This window comes from Colias philodice, chromosome 28 (genome assembly GCF_061535455.1).
Source record: "Colias philodice isolate Cphi_HAF_F1 chromosome 28, ilColPhil1 Martin Lab GWU primary, whole genome shotgun sequence".
NCBI classification, from domain to species: Eukaryota; Metazoa; Arthropoda; class Insecta; order Lepidoptera; family Pieridae; genus Colias; species Colias philodice.
The window spans coordinates 5694533-5711410 of NC_143113.1; the positions used below are offsets into that span (position 1 = coordinate 5694533).

A 16878-nucleotide genomic window follows, 5' to 3' on the forward strand; every position below is an offset into this window, starting at 1 on the left:
GTCTATATCTTTAATTGACCTATGTTCTATTTTTAAAGGAATGGGCTTATCCTTAGCGATATGAAGTTCGCACGTAACCAAAGCGTGGTGACTAAGATCATTAATATGGTTGACTGCAATCCGTCTAACACTTATATCCGTACACACAAGGTCAAGGATGGTTTCACTATGATTAGTGAAATGGGTGGGTTCGTTTACGATCTGCGATAAACTCGTCATCGTTAAAAATTCGGTTAATTTGCGATATCCCATTGTGCTTGTATCTTTAAAATTAATATTAAAGTCACCCATTACAATCATATTGTCAGCCCACGAAAAACTTACAACCGACTCATAAACCGCATTAACGAATGTGTCGATATTTAGCCATGGCGGGCGATATGCCGTCCCTATTACGAGTTTTTTACATCTTATGTTGAATGTTATCCACATTTGTTCAACATTAAAACAACACGGATGTTTTAACACTTTAACATTCAAGCTATTCCTAACATAAAACCCAACACCGCCGCCGCGAGCTCGCACATGGGGCGGTCGAGGCTTATGAACAAGGCGATAACCAGAGATTTTAGGCGCTCGACCCTCCTCCCCTTCCTTTAACCACGTTTCGTTAATACCCAGTACGTCCACGTTATGGTGTTCCATAGCAACAATAAGTTCTTCGTGACCAGTACCAAGAGAACATATGTTTATTAAACCAATTACGAGATTTGACTTAACCATGATTAAATACATTAAATATATAATCTAAATGAAGTATATATATATAATATATTGGCCAAAGAAGAAAATAGATAAAATAAAACATAATATAAAGGCTTGAAACACGAAAAATACACACCACCATCAATAAGGCAAATCCATACGAAGGTACAATAAGGATACTTGCAGACATCTTTGAATGTATAAAACAAATTATAAACACACTGTAAACTGTTCCAGGAAGCACTAATGCAAAATAAACACTATAAAGCCTAAGTTCTATATCTATTTCTGTGTATGTAACGCTTAAATAATAATTTAAATTAACTGTAAGATAAATTATCACACCCAAGACAACATCTTCACATATATTATGAACAGAAAACAATATAAAACAATGCATCTCATCCAGCCACGACAAAAACATGTACGTCGAAATAATAAATAAAATTGTTACATTATACAAAACAAGCTCATTCCCAATACATGGAGGAGTAAAATGATAAAAATTATATGCTTTATGTTTGTATAGAATACAAAGACAATCCAAAGTTTTTAGTAATATAACAGATAATATACTATTCAATATGTTCTTATAAGGCATACATTTTAGGCGACAAACCATAGTGACATTTATACATATAAGTAGAACCACACAATTATTGCAATAAGATTTCAGTGTATAAAGGCCAAGTATATCACTCATAACACAGTTCACAACTATTGCAATATTATAACAAAAGTCAAGAATGAGTACATATAAATATGAAATAAACATTTTCGAATAGGTTGGGGATAATTGCGAGTTCGAAAAAATTATGAATAAAAAACCTTATTTATGTCGTCTTCCGACTTAATATTAACTACTTTAGATTTATTATCCCGTCTAGCATACACATGACCCGCGCGAGTCCAAACGAAACGCCAGTTCTTAGACCGCCCTAACTTATCACGCGCTGCAAAGAACAGTTTTCGGTTATTGTACGTGAGATGTTCGTTCACATAAAAGTGGCGAGGCTCGCCCTGCACCCCCGTGCCGGCGGTGTCCGCGCCGCGCCGCACGCGCGCCGCGCGCAGCAGCTCGTCGCGCAGGTGTCGCCGCGTGAGGCGCACGACGATAGGGCGCGATTGGGTCGCATCGCTTGCCGCACTCTCATCCGTATCTACGCGTTTACGCACACCACGCCTATGGACATTCACAATATCACGCTCCTCTATACATAAGCCAATTTTTTGTGCTAACGTGATTGCAATGTGCAGTAAATTTTCGCCTGTATTTTCTTGAACACCCGAGATTTCTACATCATTCAATAGCTTCTCCTGCTCAGATTCGTTAAGCTGTTTCTTTAAAAGGTCGATCGAGTCTAGACTCTGTTGTAACTGCTCATTATCAGCCGCCACACAGGCCCCACTCTCCAGTTGTGACACACGCTCCTCTATGCCGTCCAATCGACTACCAAAGTTAGTAACTAAAGCAGTTAATTTCGTCATGTCTGATCTAAAGTTCGATATCTCAGTGCGAAGGAGCTTTATCTCCTCTATCAGAGAAGGGGAACTTTTTTGATGGGGGGATACAACATCGAGAAATACATCAGCATCTTGACACTGCGCGGGAGTAATTTCGACAGCTTTAGAAGTATTTTTCGCTTTACATGTCTTACACATCCATTTTATATTGCCGCGGGCGTCTGGGCTACAATTGCTACATTGTTTATGATAAGACATATTACACTTATTGCATTTTACGCCATCTGCCGATGCGAAGAACTTTCCACACGCATTACACTTGTTTGCCATTATGTAATTAGTACTTATCGACTGTATCAAAGTATTTCAACCTTAGCTCGCTAGATGGCAGTAATATAAATTATTTAAAAGTCCGTTAAACCGGGTCAGCTGTACTGAATAGTTGCGGGTATCGTAAAATCAGCTGATCGTCAGCTGTGCACTAATGTTTATTATAATCACTGTTTTTCACGAAGATAACACTACACTGTGCACTACACGTTATTAATGGTATATCTTATAACTGTTTTATTTACTTTTAAGTGTTAACAGGTAAGTTTACTATTTTTAAATTGAAAAACTAAGCAGAGCGAGACTGTCACACACCACTGTCAAAAAGACACAAGACGGTTGGACTATAGGTTTAATTTTTAATCACATGAAAATCACCTTCACCCTGTCCCGCACTACGCCTGCTCATTGTATTAAACAGTATGCCTACTATTTTCTGTAAATTGACACTTTTATTGATATATAGCCTATAGCCTTCCTCGATAAATGGGCTATCTAACAACGAAAGAATTTTTCAAATCGGACCAGTAGTTCCCGAGATTAGTGCGTTCAAACAAACAAACAAACAAACAAACTCTTCAGCTTTATAATATTAGTATAGATAAGTATAGCTTCACGCAAAAAATACTGCGTTGAATCGAATGCAGTTTTCATTAACACATAGAATACGTTTATCCCAAAATCCCACAGGAACGGGGACTATGCGAGTTTTTTCTTTGAAAACACGGGCGAAGCCGCGGGCGGAAAGCTAGTATACTTTCCGTGATGTGATATATGACATAATACTTTCTCTAATATTTTCTCTATATTATTTTAGTATAGAAAATTTAAAAGTAAAAGACAGTAACTACTTATAAAATTAATCAGTATTAAGTATAATTAAGTACCTTCATATTTAATTAATTAACAACAAAAGAAAGATATAATTTAAAACATAATCTTAACTAACAAAAGATTTAACAGTAGGCCTCTTACTGTTATCTATTCAAAGTAATCTTTTATCTTTTTATAATAACACGATTATCTTTTTAAATTGGGTCGTCACTTTCTTTTGCCTATTATAATCTGTTATGGATTTTTTTGAAATATAGACAACTAGGTTTTACCGCGACTTCGTTCGCTATTATAACTTTTTATTGATGTAACTCAAACCTTATATGTAGTTTTTAATAAAAAATGTTTTAAAAAGTTTAATAAAAATAAACGAAAAATTATTTCTATACTAATATTATGAAGAGGAAAGGTTTGTAATTATGTAAGTATGGTTTTCACTTTTCACGCATATACTGGACCGATTTTGATGAAATTTGGCACAGATAATCTTTAGACCCTGTGAAAGAACATAGGCTACCTTTTATTGCGAAATATGTACCACGGGCGAAGCTGGGGCGGACCGTTATAAATATAAATCAATAATATCAATAACCTTTACTAGGTATTAGTAAATAAGGGTAAAACTACATAATATATTCTCATTTCTCTTCCGCTCAAACAAGTTATTATTAACCATAAAGGTAAGCTTTCACAAGCAACCTTTTATGCAAAACCTTCATCCCGGAATAAAAATAACACAGAAAAAAAATCATCTAAAAATTCTGTATTTTTTATACGTCTATAAAAAATTTGTTTTTTAATACCTAGATAAAATATCTATAGGTATATTTAATAAACAAAATTCGTAGGTATTTTCTTTTATGTATCTTGTATTTATATTCTCTTTTTTTACAATAAAACTTATTTTACAGATTGAAATCACAATAAAATATGTATTTGTATTAATTAACCCAAATTTTTAAAACAACATCATAATTTTTAAAACACAACACATAATTTTAATTACATTGCACTTTACTACAGCAAAAACCACTTATTTTGAAATCGGTTAAAAACAACAATCAGACGAATCACCCAAAGCAACTTTCACTGACCTTGCATTGACCTCGACGTCTAGATTCCTTAAAAGTAAAAGTTTTAATGCTTTTACTCATTTTTACTATTATTTTAATAAAAATAAATAAATAAAAAACCTCTGCATACAGAAAAATCCCAAATAAAAATTACAGTCGATTCTGAACCTCTTTTTTGAAGTCAGTTGAAAATATTGAAGGTCGAAGGTTGAAGGTCGAAAAAGTGGTTTAATCATGACATCTATAAAATTATTAGATTTATAACTAGATTTTCTGCGTTTTCAAAGAAAAACCCGCATAGTTCCTGTTCCTGTGGGATTTCCGGGATAAAAAGCCTGTCTTATTCTGGGTCTTCAGCTGCATACCAAATTTCGTTGTAATCGGTTCAGAATTATTTGCGTGAAAGAGTAACAAACATACATACACACACACATCCTCACAAACTTTCGCATTTGTTATACATAATATTAGTAGGATGTGGGCATTATTATGATGAGTTATATTTCAGAATCGGTGGCTCTTAGGAAAAAAAGAGACATTTTAATTGTTATACTAGAACACCGCCCGCGGCTTCGCCCGCTTTGTCTAAAACCAAGATTAGATACTAAAACATTCCTCGAGAATAATCCTATCTGTTAAAAAAAACCCGCATCAAAATCCGTTGCGTAGTTTTAAAGATTTAAGCATACATAGGGACATAGGGACAGAGAAAGCGACTTTGTTTTATATATAGTGATTTACAATTTTGGTCAAGTTTTTATGATAAAACAAAAAAGGATTTTACCATAAACTTACTGTTACGGTAAAAATCGTGTTAAGCCATTTTTATGTATATTTTTGTATGTTTGCAGGTAATTTACTACGAACACGCTCAACACCAACACCACTATGAACACGAAGAGGAACCCGCGGGCTGGGGACCGTGGTCAAGGAGTATTATACCTGAAGTAAGTAATTTTAAATTATTTTTATTTATTTGTTTATTTATTAATGTCCAAAAAATACATAATAGTTCAGAATCCATCGTCCATTTTTTCAAGTGATTACTATCAAGCTAATTTTTCGTGAGTAGCTTTATTTTGATGAGACGCCCAATAATTTCCTGTACGAAACTCTCGATTGTGGTAGCTAACAGAGGTAACAAAGATGTAATGTTTTGATTTGATGGTTCTCAAATATTTATTACTAACTGAATTTTTTTTGTTCAATCTCAAGATAATTATCTAAATTATTCGAAAAAATATTTGTCCTACAAAATCTATTGTTTGATCAAAGAGTCCCCTCTTTACAATGTGTACCTATCGATAACGAGGTCATCGTAAATGATTACTAACCAGCAGATTTTTTTGTTTTCACTTAGTTAATATTTATATAATTCAACAGACATATTGTCCTACAAATTGCGTTATAAATATTTGAGAACCGTCAAATCAAAAAATTGTATCCTTGTTACCTCTGTAAGCTACCACAATCGAGAGTTTCGTACATGAAATTATTGGGCGTCTCATCAAAATAAAGCTACTCACGAAAATTAGCTTGATAGTAATCACTTGCAAAAATGGACGATGGATCCTGGACTATAATTTTCATGTGCAATATAGTTTTTTGAAGTTCTATAGGCGCGTTGAGAATAAAATTTCAAGGTCATGGCAATACCGTCACTCATGGAGTAAAGCGACGATTTTGGTATCTTTCAATCTTGTCAAACAAGTTTTACTTCTGACACATGTGCACACACGCACAATGTCCCATTTAATAATTTATTTCTGACATTTTTTATTCCAATATTTTTTTCCTTAAATGAAATAATTGTACTAACACCGATCCTTGATAAGTGTACAAAGTTTGAATTAAATCTGTCCGTTTAAAAGTCAAAATCGAGTCTAAAGGAATCGTAATTCATACAAACATACAGGTGAAGCTGATAAAATTTTGCGTCAGAAGTGAAACTTCGTTGACAAGATTCAAAGATACCAAAATCGTCGCCTTACTCCATGACGTGACGGTATTGCCATGACGCGACCTTGAGATTTTACTCTCAAGTCTCAACACGCCTAAAGAACATTAAGATTTCTATCCATTTAAATCAAGGGTCAACAAATAGTAAAATGCATACAATCTAAGGCGCGGGTCAAACACAAGCGGTGCGGGCGCGGGCGTGCCATAAGCGCGCCTCTTCAATCTGTTTTGCACCACATCCTTCTTATACATTTTGTATGAAAGAATTTTGGACAGGCGTCGAGGCGGCACGCCACCGTTGCGCCGCGGGCGTACCGCAGGCGTACCGCAGGCGCGCTTCCCCCATCGCATACAAATAGAGGTCAATTCACGGTCATACACAATCAAAAACAAATCGGGTGGTAGGAGAGGGTAGCCTGTCAGTCAAAAATGTGTTCTCTCTGTGTGGAATTATATAGAGCTGCTATTACATACCCTTCTTCGTTTTGTTTTTAAAGGTGAATTGAATTAATCGATGAAATGATTTACACAGGTGATGGCAGTAGGGAAAGTGAAAATGAAGAAGAGCATAATGAAAGTTCCCGTGTATTTACAATGTCAGAAATAAAGATAATCCTGATTTTGATTGTGTTTTTTATTTATTTGTAATTGTAATAATATTGTGGAATGATCAGTACTGTAAATACTTTTGAACTGAGATTTTAATGATAAGATTTATATGGTTTAAATGTAAACCTGTGTTTGAAAACCATATTTTATCTATATATATTATAAAGAGGAAAGGTTTGTATGTATGTATGTATGTATGTATGTATGTATGTATGTATGTATGTATGGTTTTCACGCATAAACTAGGTACTGGACCGATTTTGATGAAATTTGGCACAGATAATCTTTAGACCCTGAGAAAGAACATAGACTACCTTTTATTGCGAAATATGTACCACGGGCGAAGCCGGGGTGGACCGCTAGTACAATATAAATTTTGTGTTATTTTAACCTTCTTTTCTTCCATCATTACACCAGTACTACTTTAAAATTACTTTAAAAGTACTATAAAATTTTCCAAGTAAATTCCAACATTTTCAACAAAGATAATATATTTGCAATCGTGGGGTTATCCTCGCTATTTACTTACAAGGAATTATCAAAACAAAATCGTTACTTTCAAATTAATGTTAATCTCTTAACACGTTCGCTGCGAAACAGGGCTTGAAACACCCTGTCCGTGTCTCGTCGTTATAGCGGTAGGAAAAAACTTAAACTTCTCTGTCGTGCGGGAGGCATAACTTCCATCTGGTTCAGTGTAGGAAAGTGATATCTATATATCTGAGATGTGCTATTGATTCCTAGTTCAATGGTATACCGACCTTAATACCGGGTTTCTTAGACCTCGTGCCGCACTGAACAAATAAAAATTCTAACACAGTGCGGAACGTGGTTGCGAACACCTCGTACCACCGCGCACCTCGTACCGCACCCTAAGCTAGCTTCACGCGGTTAGTGTTGTGCAACGCATTCGAGACTATTTGTGGAACAACTTATTGAATCTTTTACAAACAAGGACTTGAATGTGGATACAGGTACCTAATTTTCATTCATACTCGTTATAATAAATATCGTTAATAGAAACGTGAATGTGACATGTTGAGTAACTTTCTTCAAATAGGTGGATAATCATGATTACTATTAGTGTGTTTGTTCATTGAATCAACTAGCGGCAAATCCAAAACACCCGGCAATCGGTGTATGGCTCATCAAAATTTAACTCTTGCCCAAGTCAACAAGCCAACAAACAAGGCACATCATCTCTTAAAGGGATCAAAGAAGAGGAGATGTGTAGGATGTTACGAAAAACTCCGCATCTTCTTAACAAGTCGTGAGGCCGACAAAAAAAGTAAAGGAAATTCTCACAGAATGCACTGGTTGCAAACAATATTCTGGTTTGGCCTGTTTTAATAAAAAACACCCATAAGTTTGATAAATAAATACAATTAAATAAAATCGATATTTCTTTTCCCATCACTAAATTATATGAAAAACTGCTATTGTCCAGTGCGGTATGGGGTACATCAGACCCCACATTTTATTTTACCCATAGAATCTAAACTAACTAATCTAACCACTGGCGGCGGTAGATTTAGGTTAATGAACTCATTGTTAATAATAATCACGACAAAAGCCGCACACTTTGTCTTATTTGGCGCCAAAAAAAGGATTTTGGTCTCCTACGGGCGGTGGGGTTTAATATGCCTCGTGCCGCCACAATCTCTGGTATAGGACAAGGTTTAAAACGACCCGTAACGCAGTAATGGAAAGTACAGATATATCTGTGCCGCAGCGAACGTGTTAATTAATAATCTTATCTTATCTTTAATCTCTCCTAATGCTCTTAATTTGATAGCCTTGACATCGTGTAAATATGGTGTTTAAACTAACTTTGTAACCTGACCTTGTTTGTTTTTTTACCCACAAGTTTATCTTGTATGGGAGATATCAAAATAGGTTTAGTAATTTTAGATATTGATAATCATCGTTAAATCTATAGATCTAAATGAATATAATTGAATTAATAATATTTTAGCTATTCATAATAATATTATTAAAGAGAAAGCGACTTTGTTTTATACTATGTAGTGATTATATTTTTATATATTTTCAGGACAAAGAAGAAATCGACTCCGAAGTATCTCCCTACAGAGCGCAAGAAAGAACACAAATGTATCCTACAAAGCCATTATTAACATTATCTTAAATAAATAATAATAAATAGTCAAATAAATATAAAAATAAAATTAATCTATAATATAAAAATGAATCGCAAAATGTGTTGGTAAGCGCATAACTCGAGAACGGGTGGACCGATTTCGATAATTCCTTTTTTATTATATTCCTTGAAGTACCAGGATGGTTCTTATGTAGAGAAAACATAAATATGTACCACGGGCGAAGCCGGGGCGGACCGCTAGTTTATTATAAAAAAACTTCAATTTTTGATGTTCATGAGGACAGTCTAACGAAATATTACGTCGCAAAATGCATTGTTAAATTTTTTATTTTGACAGGAATTTACAATTTTTACTTTGCCATTGTAGAAAAGCATATTTTTATTTTATTAAGGGCTGATTTTTCAATGCTTGGATAAAACTTATCCGTCCAATAAAGTATTACACGATAATATTAAAATGTCACGTAAACTGTCAAATACGGGCAATTCGAGTACGTTTTTAAAATGGCAGTTTTATACATTATTCGACGAATAAGTTTTATCCAAGCATTGAAAAATCGGCCCTAAATAAATTTTAATTTGATATTAAAAATGGACCAGTGAATTATGTAAGAAATATATTAATTACTTCTAAAATAACAATATGTCTCTGCCTGGCAAAATATATTATATGTATATGTACTTATTAAAGTGAAACTTTTATTACATCGTCTCAAACTGTTTGGTCTGTGTAGCGCATCCTGCGCATGTCGCGTGTATCGCGGCTGCCGAGTAGGTATATACCTACTCGGCAGCCGACCGTCACGCGACATGCGCTACACAAAGCAGTGTTCGGAACCGTTCGAACAGTTTCACTTTTACCGTGGTTTCATAAAACCACACAACATTTTTTTATTTTTAATTCATTTAACCTTAAGGGTTACCGTTCAACGCATTATTATTTTATACATTTAATTTTGTAAATAACTAGCTTATTTTGTAAATAAGTTTTTATTTTTTGTATCAATATTTTCGAAATTAACGTAACTAATCGCTAAGAAACCTATTATATTTAAGTTACTTATATTTTATAACAATTAAGAAAATGTATTATTTTATTTATTGTAATTTAAGTATTATTTATTAAAATTACGACATGATTGTATTAATTTATTGTGTGGTGTGAAATAAATTATTTGAATAATATGGTTTTTTTCATTTCTTTAAATTTATTACCTAATACATACTTACATAAAAATCCCAACTTCCTAAACCTTAACCAAATTAATCTTTAACCTAGGTACAGATTTTTGCAAGAATTTTAATTTTTAACAGCTTCTTACTAAAATCCTGAGACAAATGCAAAAAACTATAAGTAAATCATTATAATTACGCTAAAACCAATTTTAGATTTACCATAAATTTTAAATGTATCCATAGAAAAATTAGATTACACATGTACCTAACTACTTTATTTTTTCAATAATTTATTAATTAAATAATCATCATCAGACCTCATGCAAAATGCTTATAATAAAATCTATGTAGCCAACCAACTGTTACATATATCTAACATGATATTTAACAAAACAATTTTAGTACAAAGTAAATTTAATCATAAATAAAACACAGATTATACTACAAAAATTATTTAATCAATAAAATGTTCATAATTTCACCCCTTTTTTTTTTTTTTTTTTTTTTTTGTGTGGTGTCTCTCAATGTTAGCCAGAAGGGCTTCTACATTTTAACGCGGACGCGGGGGTGAACTGAAGGTTCACCCTGGTAGCGACATGCACAAGGGCGTCCCCCCGCCACGGGGACCACGAACCTCGGCTTGAGCTGTCGCTTGAGTGGAGGAGGCCAGAAGGGCCCTAATCGGACGGGAATTTCACCCCACGAAGTTCCAATGTTCTTCGTTTTATTTCTATGTTTTATAATCGAAAGTATATTTAGTTTGACCCTATAAATTACGGTTACTCTATCTATAGTATGTTCTAACGGGAATTTTTATAGGCATCCATAATACTAGTTTTCCTTATAAGTCATTTAACCACACTACTTACAGTATTGGTTAGAACATACGTTTTAACAGAATATGTATGATCTATCAAATTGAATGTACCATCTAATATTCTGAAATGAAATCGCTTAATAACGTAATATTTTCGTTCAGGAAAATTCATAAGAATATTCTCTATGTTTTTAATGATCTGCAAAATCCTGTTTATCTTTCTTTGTGCAAATTAGAATTACTATGAAATTATGAATTATATCCCAAGAGCATTTTTTATTTTTAATTATCTGAAGAGAAAATAAAAATGACCACCAAAAAGTTTGTATGAAATATGCAAATAACATTACTGAATATTGAATCGTATTGCACAGACATGTTTTAAATTATTAATCCTTACTAAATTATTTTGTAAATGCGAGTGTATTGTTTGTGGAGATAGTTAGGAGGCGAGAGATATATGTAATAATAGGCCACATTTTTCCGAGGAGAAATATCTCAATTTCATGGATATTGTGAAAATACATTATGAATTATGATGAACATTTAAATCAGTGAGAAAGTTATAAATTCCGACAGATGGCGCTAGGATTTAGTCACCCGATTCCATGGAGCATAAAACTCTTGCGCTAGAATCTGTGGCTAGAATTTATCAAAAATTCCCCGATAGATGGCGCTTTTTTTAAAATTGAAATTGATATCATGACGTTCAGCCTTTTCAAATCTTTATGTATTTTATTGTATATTTATCTGTGTGGTTTGTTCAGAGCTCCTCCTAGCCATTGGTTTTTAATGAAATTGTTGCGTTATTTCAGGTGGATCTAAGAATGTTTTAGTTTAACAATTATTGATTAATGTCTAAAAATTCTGTTCGATTCGGTATTTTTTTTTTGGTTTACTATTATCAATTATTTCTTTACCATAATTTTAATGTCTATAATGAAGTTATGAATAGGATATTTTCTGTAATTATGTAGATTTTTCCATTATTTTATATGATTGATCTAGGTGATTTTAAATTCTTATTCATGGGGGGGGGGGGGCTGATTAATTACTTAGAGTTATCTTTTTAATAAAAAAAAATCTGTCATTTATGTTATACAAGCTGCGTCCCGCGGTTTCACTCACGTAAATGATTTTTTCCTCTTAGTCCTAATGTTCCTGTGGGAATTGCAGTAATAGATAGCCTAAGTTACTCCTTAAAAAATCTGATATTTATCAGTGAAAGTCCTATCAAAAACGGTTCAGCCGTTTCAGATATAACCCGAAATTAACAGACAGACAAAAATTGTAAAAATTACTGATTTGGTACGTATACCGTGTAAATATCTGTAAGCATTTCGTATAAAGTAAACTATATTTTAAAATATTTTTTCATAATTTTTATTACGGGTAAAAATTTAATGATTGACCAGAGGTACAAATAAAACACGCAAGTATATACAAACCAAAAATATATTCTTTCATTACATACAACATACATAAACAGGCACTAAACTATCGCGGCGAATATTTCGGATTGTCCGGCGCGTACGTAAAACTTCTCAACTCGTACGCGACGCCATTTTGATTTTCATAACCGATCTCTCTATTCGAATCGAATTCTCCACAACCGCCAAAAACTCGATTCGGCGTCCTATTTGTTGATACTTCGCTATGATTGGTCGGTTTTGAGTCATCTTTGCTGTGATTGGTCGGTTTTGTCTCTTCTTTGCTCTGATTGGTCGGTTTTGTCTCTTCTTTGCTCTGATTGGTCAGTTTTGCGTCTTCTTTGCTCTGATTGGCTATCGGCCGGTAGATCGCGGAATACGCGGTCGCTGTATCCACATCTGCTTTTCGAGACACCAATATTCTTATATCCGTGTGGAGGTAAAGCTTCCCGGACTTTGAAGTCATGAATCTGCAAAAAAAAAACACATATTTAGTATTGTATGGGGACAAACAAAAAACGTGTTGGGATGTTGAATAATGTACAATTCTATGAGAAAGATTTTTAATTGGAAAAGGAGGGAATAAGCTATTTTGTAACAAAAAGAAAATAAGTTGCAATTGTTACTTGTCCCAATCAGTGGAGCAGCTGTAACACGTATCTAACTTACTGTAGCAGCTGTAGCACGTATCTTACTTACTGTAGCAGCTGTAGCACGTATCTTACTTACTGTAGCAGCTGTAGCACGTATCTTACTTACTGTAGCAGCTGTAGCACGTATCTTACTTACTGTAGCAGCTGTAGCATGTATCTTACTTACTGTAGCAGCTGTAGCACGTAAATTACTTACTGTAGCAGCTGTAGCACGTATATTACTTACTGTAGCAGCTGTAGAACGTATCTTGCTTACTGTAGCAGCTTTAGCACGTATCTAACTTACTGTAGCAGCTGTAGCACGTATCTAACTTACTGTAGCAGCTGTAGCACGTATATTACTTACTCTAGCAGCTGTAGCACGTATTCAACTTACTGTAGCAGCTGTAGCACGTGTATTACTTACTGTACAAGCTGTAGCACGTATATCACTTACTGTAGCAGCTGTAGCACGTATCTTTCTTACTGTAGCAGCTGTAGCACGTATCTTACTTACTGTAGCAGCTGTAGCATGTATCTTACTTACTGTAGCAGCTGTAGCACGTAAATTACTTACTGTAGCAGCTGTAGAACGTATCTTGCTTACTGTAGCAGCTTTAGCACGTATCTAACTTACTGTAGCAGCTGTAGCACGTATCTAACTTACTGTAGCAGCTGTAGCACGTATTCAACTTACTGTAGCAGCTGTAGCACGTGTATTACTTACTGTACAAGCTGTAGCACGTATATCACTTACTGTAGCAGCTGTAGCACGTATCTTTCTTACTGTAGCAGCTGTAGCACGTATCTTACTTACTGTAGCAGCTGTAGCACGTTTCTAACTTACTGTAGCAGCTGTAGCACGTATATTACTTACTCTAGCAGCTGTAGCACGTATCTTACTTACTGTAGCAGCTGTAGCACGTATCTTACTTACTGTAGCAGCTGTAGCACGTATATTACTTACTGTAGCAGCTGTAGCACGTATATTACTTACTGTAGCAGCTGTAGCACGTATATTACTTACTGTAGCAGCTGTAGCACGTATATTACTTACTGTAGCAGCTGTAGAACGTATCTTGCTTACTGTAGCAGCTGTAGCACGTATCTAACTTACTGTAGAAGCTGTACAACGTATCTTACTTACTGTAGCAGCTGTAGCACGTATATTACTTACTCTAGCAGCTGTAGCACGTATTCAACTTACTGTAGCAGCTGTAGCACGTGTATTACTTACTGTACAAGCTGTAGCACGTATATCACTTACTGTAGCAGCTGTAGCACGTATCTTTCTTACTGTAGCAGCTGTAGCACGTATCTTACTTACTGTAGCAGCTGTAGCACGTTTCTAACTTACTGTAGCAGCTGTAGCACGTATATTACTTACTCTAGCAGCTGTAGCACGTATCTTACTTACTGTAGCAGCTGTAGCACGTATATTACTTACTGTAGCAGCTGTAGCACGTATATTACTTACTGTAGCAGCTGTAGCACGTATATTACTTACTGTAGCAACTGTAGAACGTATCTTGCTTACTGTAGCAGCTTTAGCACGTATCTAACTTACTGTAGCAGCTGTAGCACGTATCTAACTTACTGTAGCAGCTGTAGCACGTATCTTACTTACTGTAGCAGCTGTAGCACGTATCTTACTTACTGTAGCAGCTGTAGCACGTATCTTACTTACTGTAGCAGCTGTAGAACGTATCTTGCTTACTGTAGCAGCTGTAGCACGTATCTTACTTACTGTAGCAGCTGTAGCACGTATCTAACTTACTGTAGCAGCTGTAGCACGTATATTACTTACTGTAGCAGCTGTAGCACGTATCTTACTTACTGTAGCAGCTGTAGCACGTATATTACTTACTGTAGCAGCTGTAGCACGTATATTACTTACTGTAGCAGCTGTAGAACGTATCTTGCTTACTGTAGCAGCTTTAGCACGTATCTAACTTACTGTAGCAGCTGTAGCACGTATCTAACTTACTGTAGCAGCTGTAGCACGTATATTACTTACTGTAGCAGCTGTAGCACGTATCTAACTTACTGTAGCAGCTGTAGCACGTATCTTACTTACTGTAGCAGCTGTAGCATGTATCTTACTTACTGTAGCAGCTGTAGCACGTAAATTACTTACTGAAGCAGCTGTAGAACGACTCTTACTTACTGTAGCAGCTGTAGCACGTATCTAACTTACTGTAGCAGCTGTAGCACGTATCTTACTTACTGTAGCAGCTGTAGCATGTATCTTACTTACTGTAGCAGCTGTAGCACGTAAATTACTTACTGAAGCAGCTGTAGAACGACTCTTACTTACTGTAGCAGCTGTAGCACGTATCTAACTTACTGTAGCAGCTGTAGCACGTATCTAACTTACTGTAGCAGCTGTAGCACGTATCTCACTTACTGTAGCAGCTGTAGCACGTATATTACTTACTGTAGCAGCTGTAGCACGCATATTACTTACTGTACAAGCTGTAGCACGTATATCACTTACTGTAGCAGCTGTAGCACGTATCTTTCTTACTGTAGCAGCTGTAGCACGTATCTTACTTACTGTAGCAGCTGTAGCACGTTTCTAACTTACTGTAGCAGCTGTAGCACGTATATTACTTACTGTAGCAGCTGTAGCACGTATATTACTTACTGTAGCAGCTGTAGCACGTATATTACTTACTGTAGCAGCTGTAGCACGTATATTACTTACTGTAGCAGCTGTAGCACGTATATTACTTACTGTAGCAGCTGTAGAACGTATCTTGCTTACTGTAGCAGCTGTAGCACGTATCTAACTTACTGTAGAAGCTGTACAACGTATCTTACTTACTGTAGCAGCTGTAGCACGTATATTACTTACTCTAGCAGCTGTAGCACGTATTCAACTTACTGTAGCAGCTGTAGCACGTGTATTACTTACTGTACAAGCTGTAGCACGTATATCACTTACTGTAGCAGCTGTAGCACGTATCTTTCTTACTGTAGCAGCTGTAGCACGTATCTTACTTACTGTAGCAGCTGTAGCACGTTTCTATCTTACTGTAGCAGCTGTAGCACGTATATTACTTACTCTAGCAGCTGTAGCACGTATCTTACTTACTGTAGCAGCTGTAGCACGTATATTACTTACTGTAGCAGCTGTAGCACGTATATTACTTACTGTAGCAGCTGTAGCACGTATATTACTTACTGTAGCAGCTGTAGAACGTATCTTGCTTACTGTAGCAGCTTTAGCACGTATCTAACTTACTGTAGCAGCTGTAGCACGTATCTAACTTACTGTAGCAGCTGTAGCACGTATATTACTTACTCTAGCAGCTGTAGCACGTATCTTACTAACTGTAGCAGCTGTAGCACGTATATTACTTACTGTAGCAGCTGTAGAACGTATCTTGCTTACTGTAGCAGCTTAAGCACGTATCTAACTTACTGTAGCAGCTGTAGCACGTATCTCACTTACTGTAGCAGCTGTAGCACGTATATTACTTACTGTAGCAGCTGTAGCACGTATATTACTTACTCTAGCAGCTGTAGCACGTATTCAACTTACTGTAGCAGCTGTAGCACGTGTATTACTTACTGTACAAGCTGTAGCACGTATATCACTTACTGTAGCAGCTGTAGCACGTATCTTTCTTACTGTAGCAGCTGTAGCACGTATCTTACTTACTGTAGCAGCTGTAGCACGTATCTAACTTACTGTAGCAGCTGTAGAACGTATCTTGCTTACTGT

The 16878-nt window shown here is 35.5% G+C and overlaps 3 protein-coding genes across 5 annotated transcripts in view; 1 reads left to right on the forward strand and 2 right to left on the reverse strand.

Annotated features, from left to right (window-relative positions):
* LOC149476397 (uncharacterized) overlaps positions 1-9458 on the forward strand; it is a 28695-nt gene extending 19237 nt beyond the window's left edge. Inside the window, exons 6-8 of one of the 2 annotated variants that reach the window (XM_089712319.1) lie at positions 5258-5353; positions 9028-9164; positions 9335-9458. In XM_089712319.1, the coding sequence (XP_089568445.1) occupies positions 5258-5353; positions 9028-9120 (189 nt within the window). In that variant the 3' untranslated portion in view covers positions 9121-9164; positions 9335-9458. Of the gene's footprint in view, positions 1-5257; positions 5354-9027; positions 9180-9334 lie in introns of those variants that run through there. The other variant, XM_089712318.1, reaches the window with a different exon arrangement.
* On the reverse strand, positions 131-2820 carry LOC149476398 (uncharacterized). Its single transcript, XM_089712066.1, has one exon. The coding sequence runs from the start codon at positions 2497-2499 to the stop codon at positions 1519-1521; it is 981 nt and encodes a 326-aa protein (XP_089568192.1). The 5' UTR covers positions 2500-2820; the 3' UTR covers positions 131-1518.
* A 3065-nt stretch (positions 9459-12523) lies between the features above and the next one.
* atos (atos homolog atossa) overlaps positions 12524-16878 on the reverse strand; it is a 65123-nt gene continuing 60768 nt past the window's right edge. For both annotated transcript variants that reach the window (XM_089712154.1, XM_089712155.1), the window contains exon 10: positions 12524-12986. In XM_089712154.1, the coding sequence (XP_089568280.1) occupies positions 12584-12986 (403 nt within the window). In that variant the 3' untranslated portion in view covers positions 12524-12583. The remainder of the gene's footprint in view (positions 12987-16878) is intronic.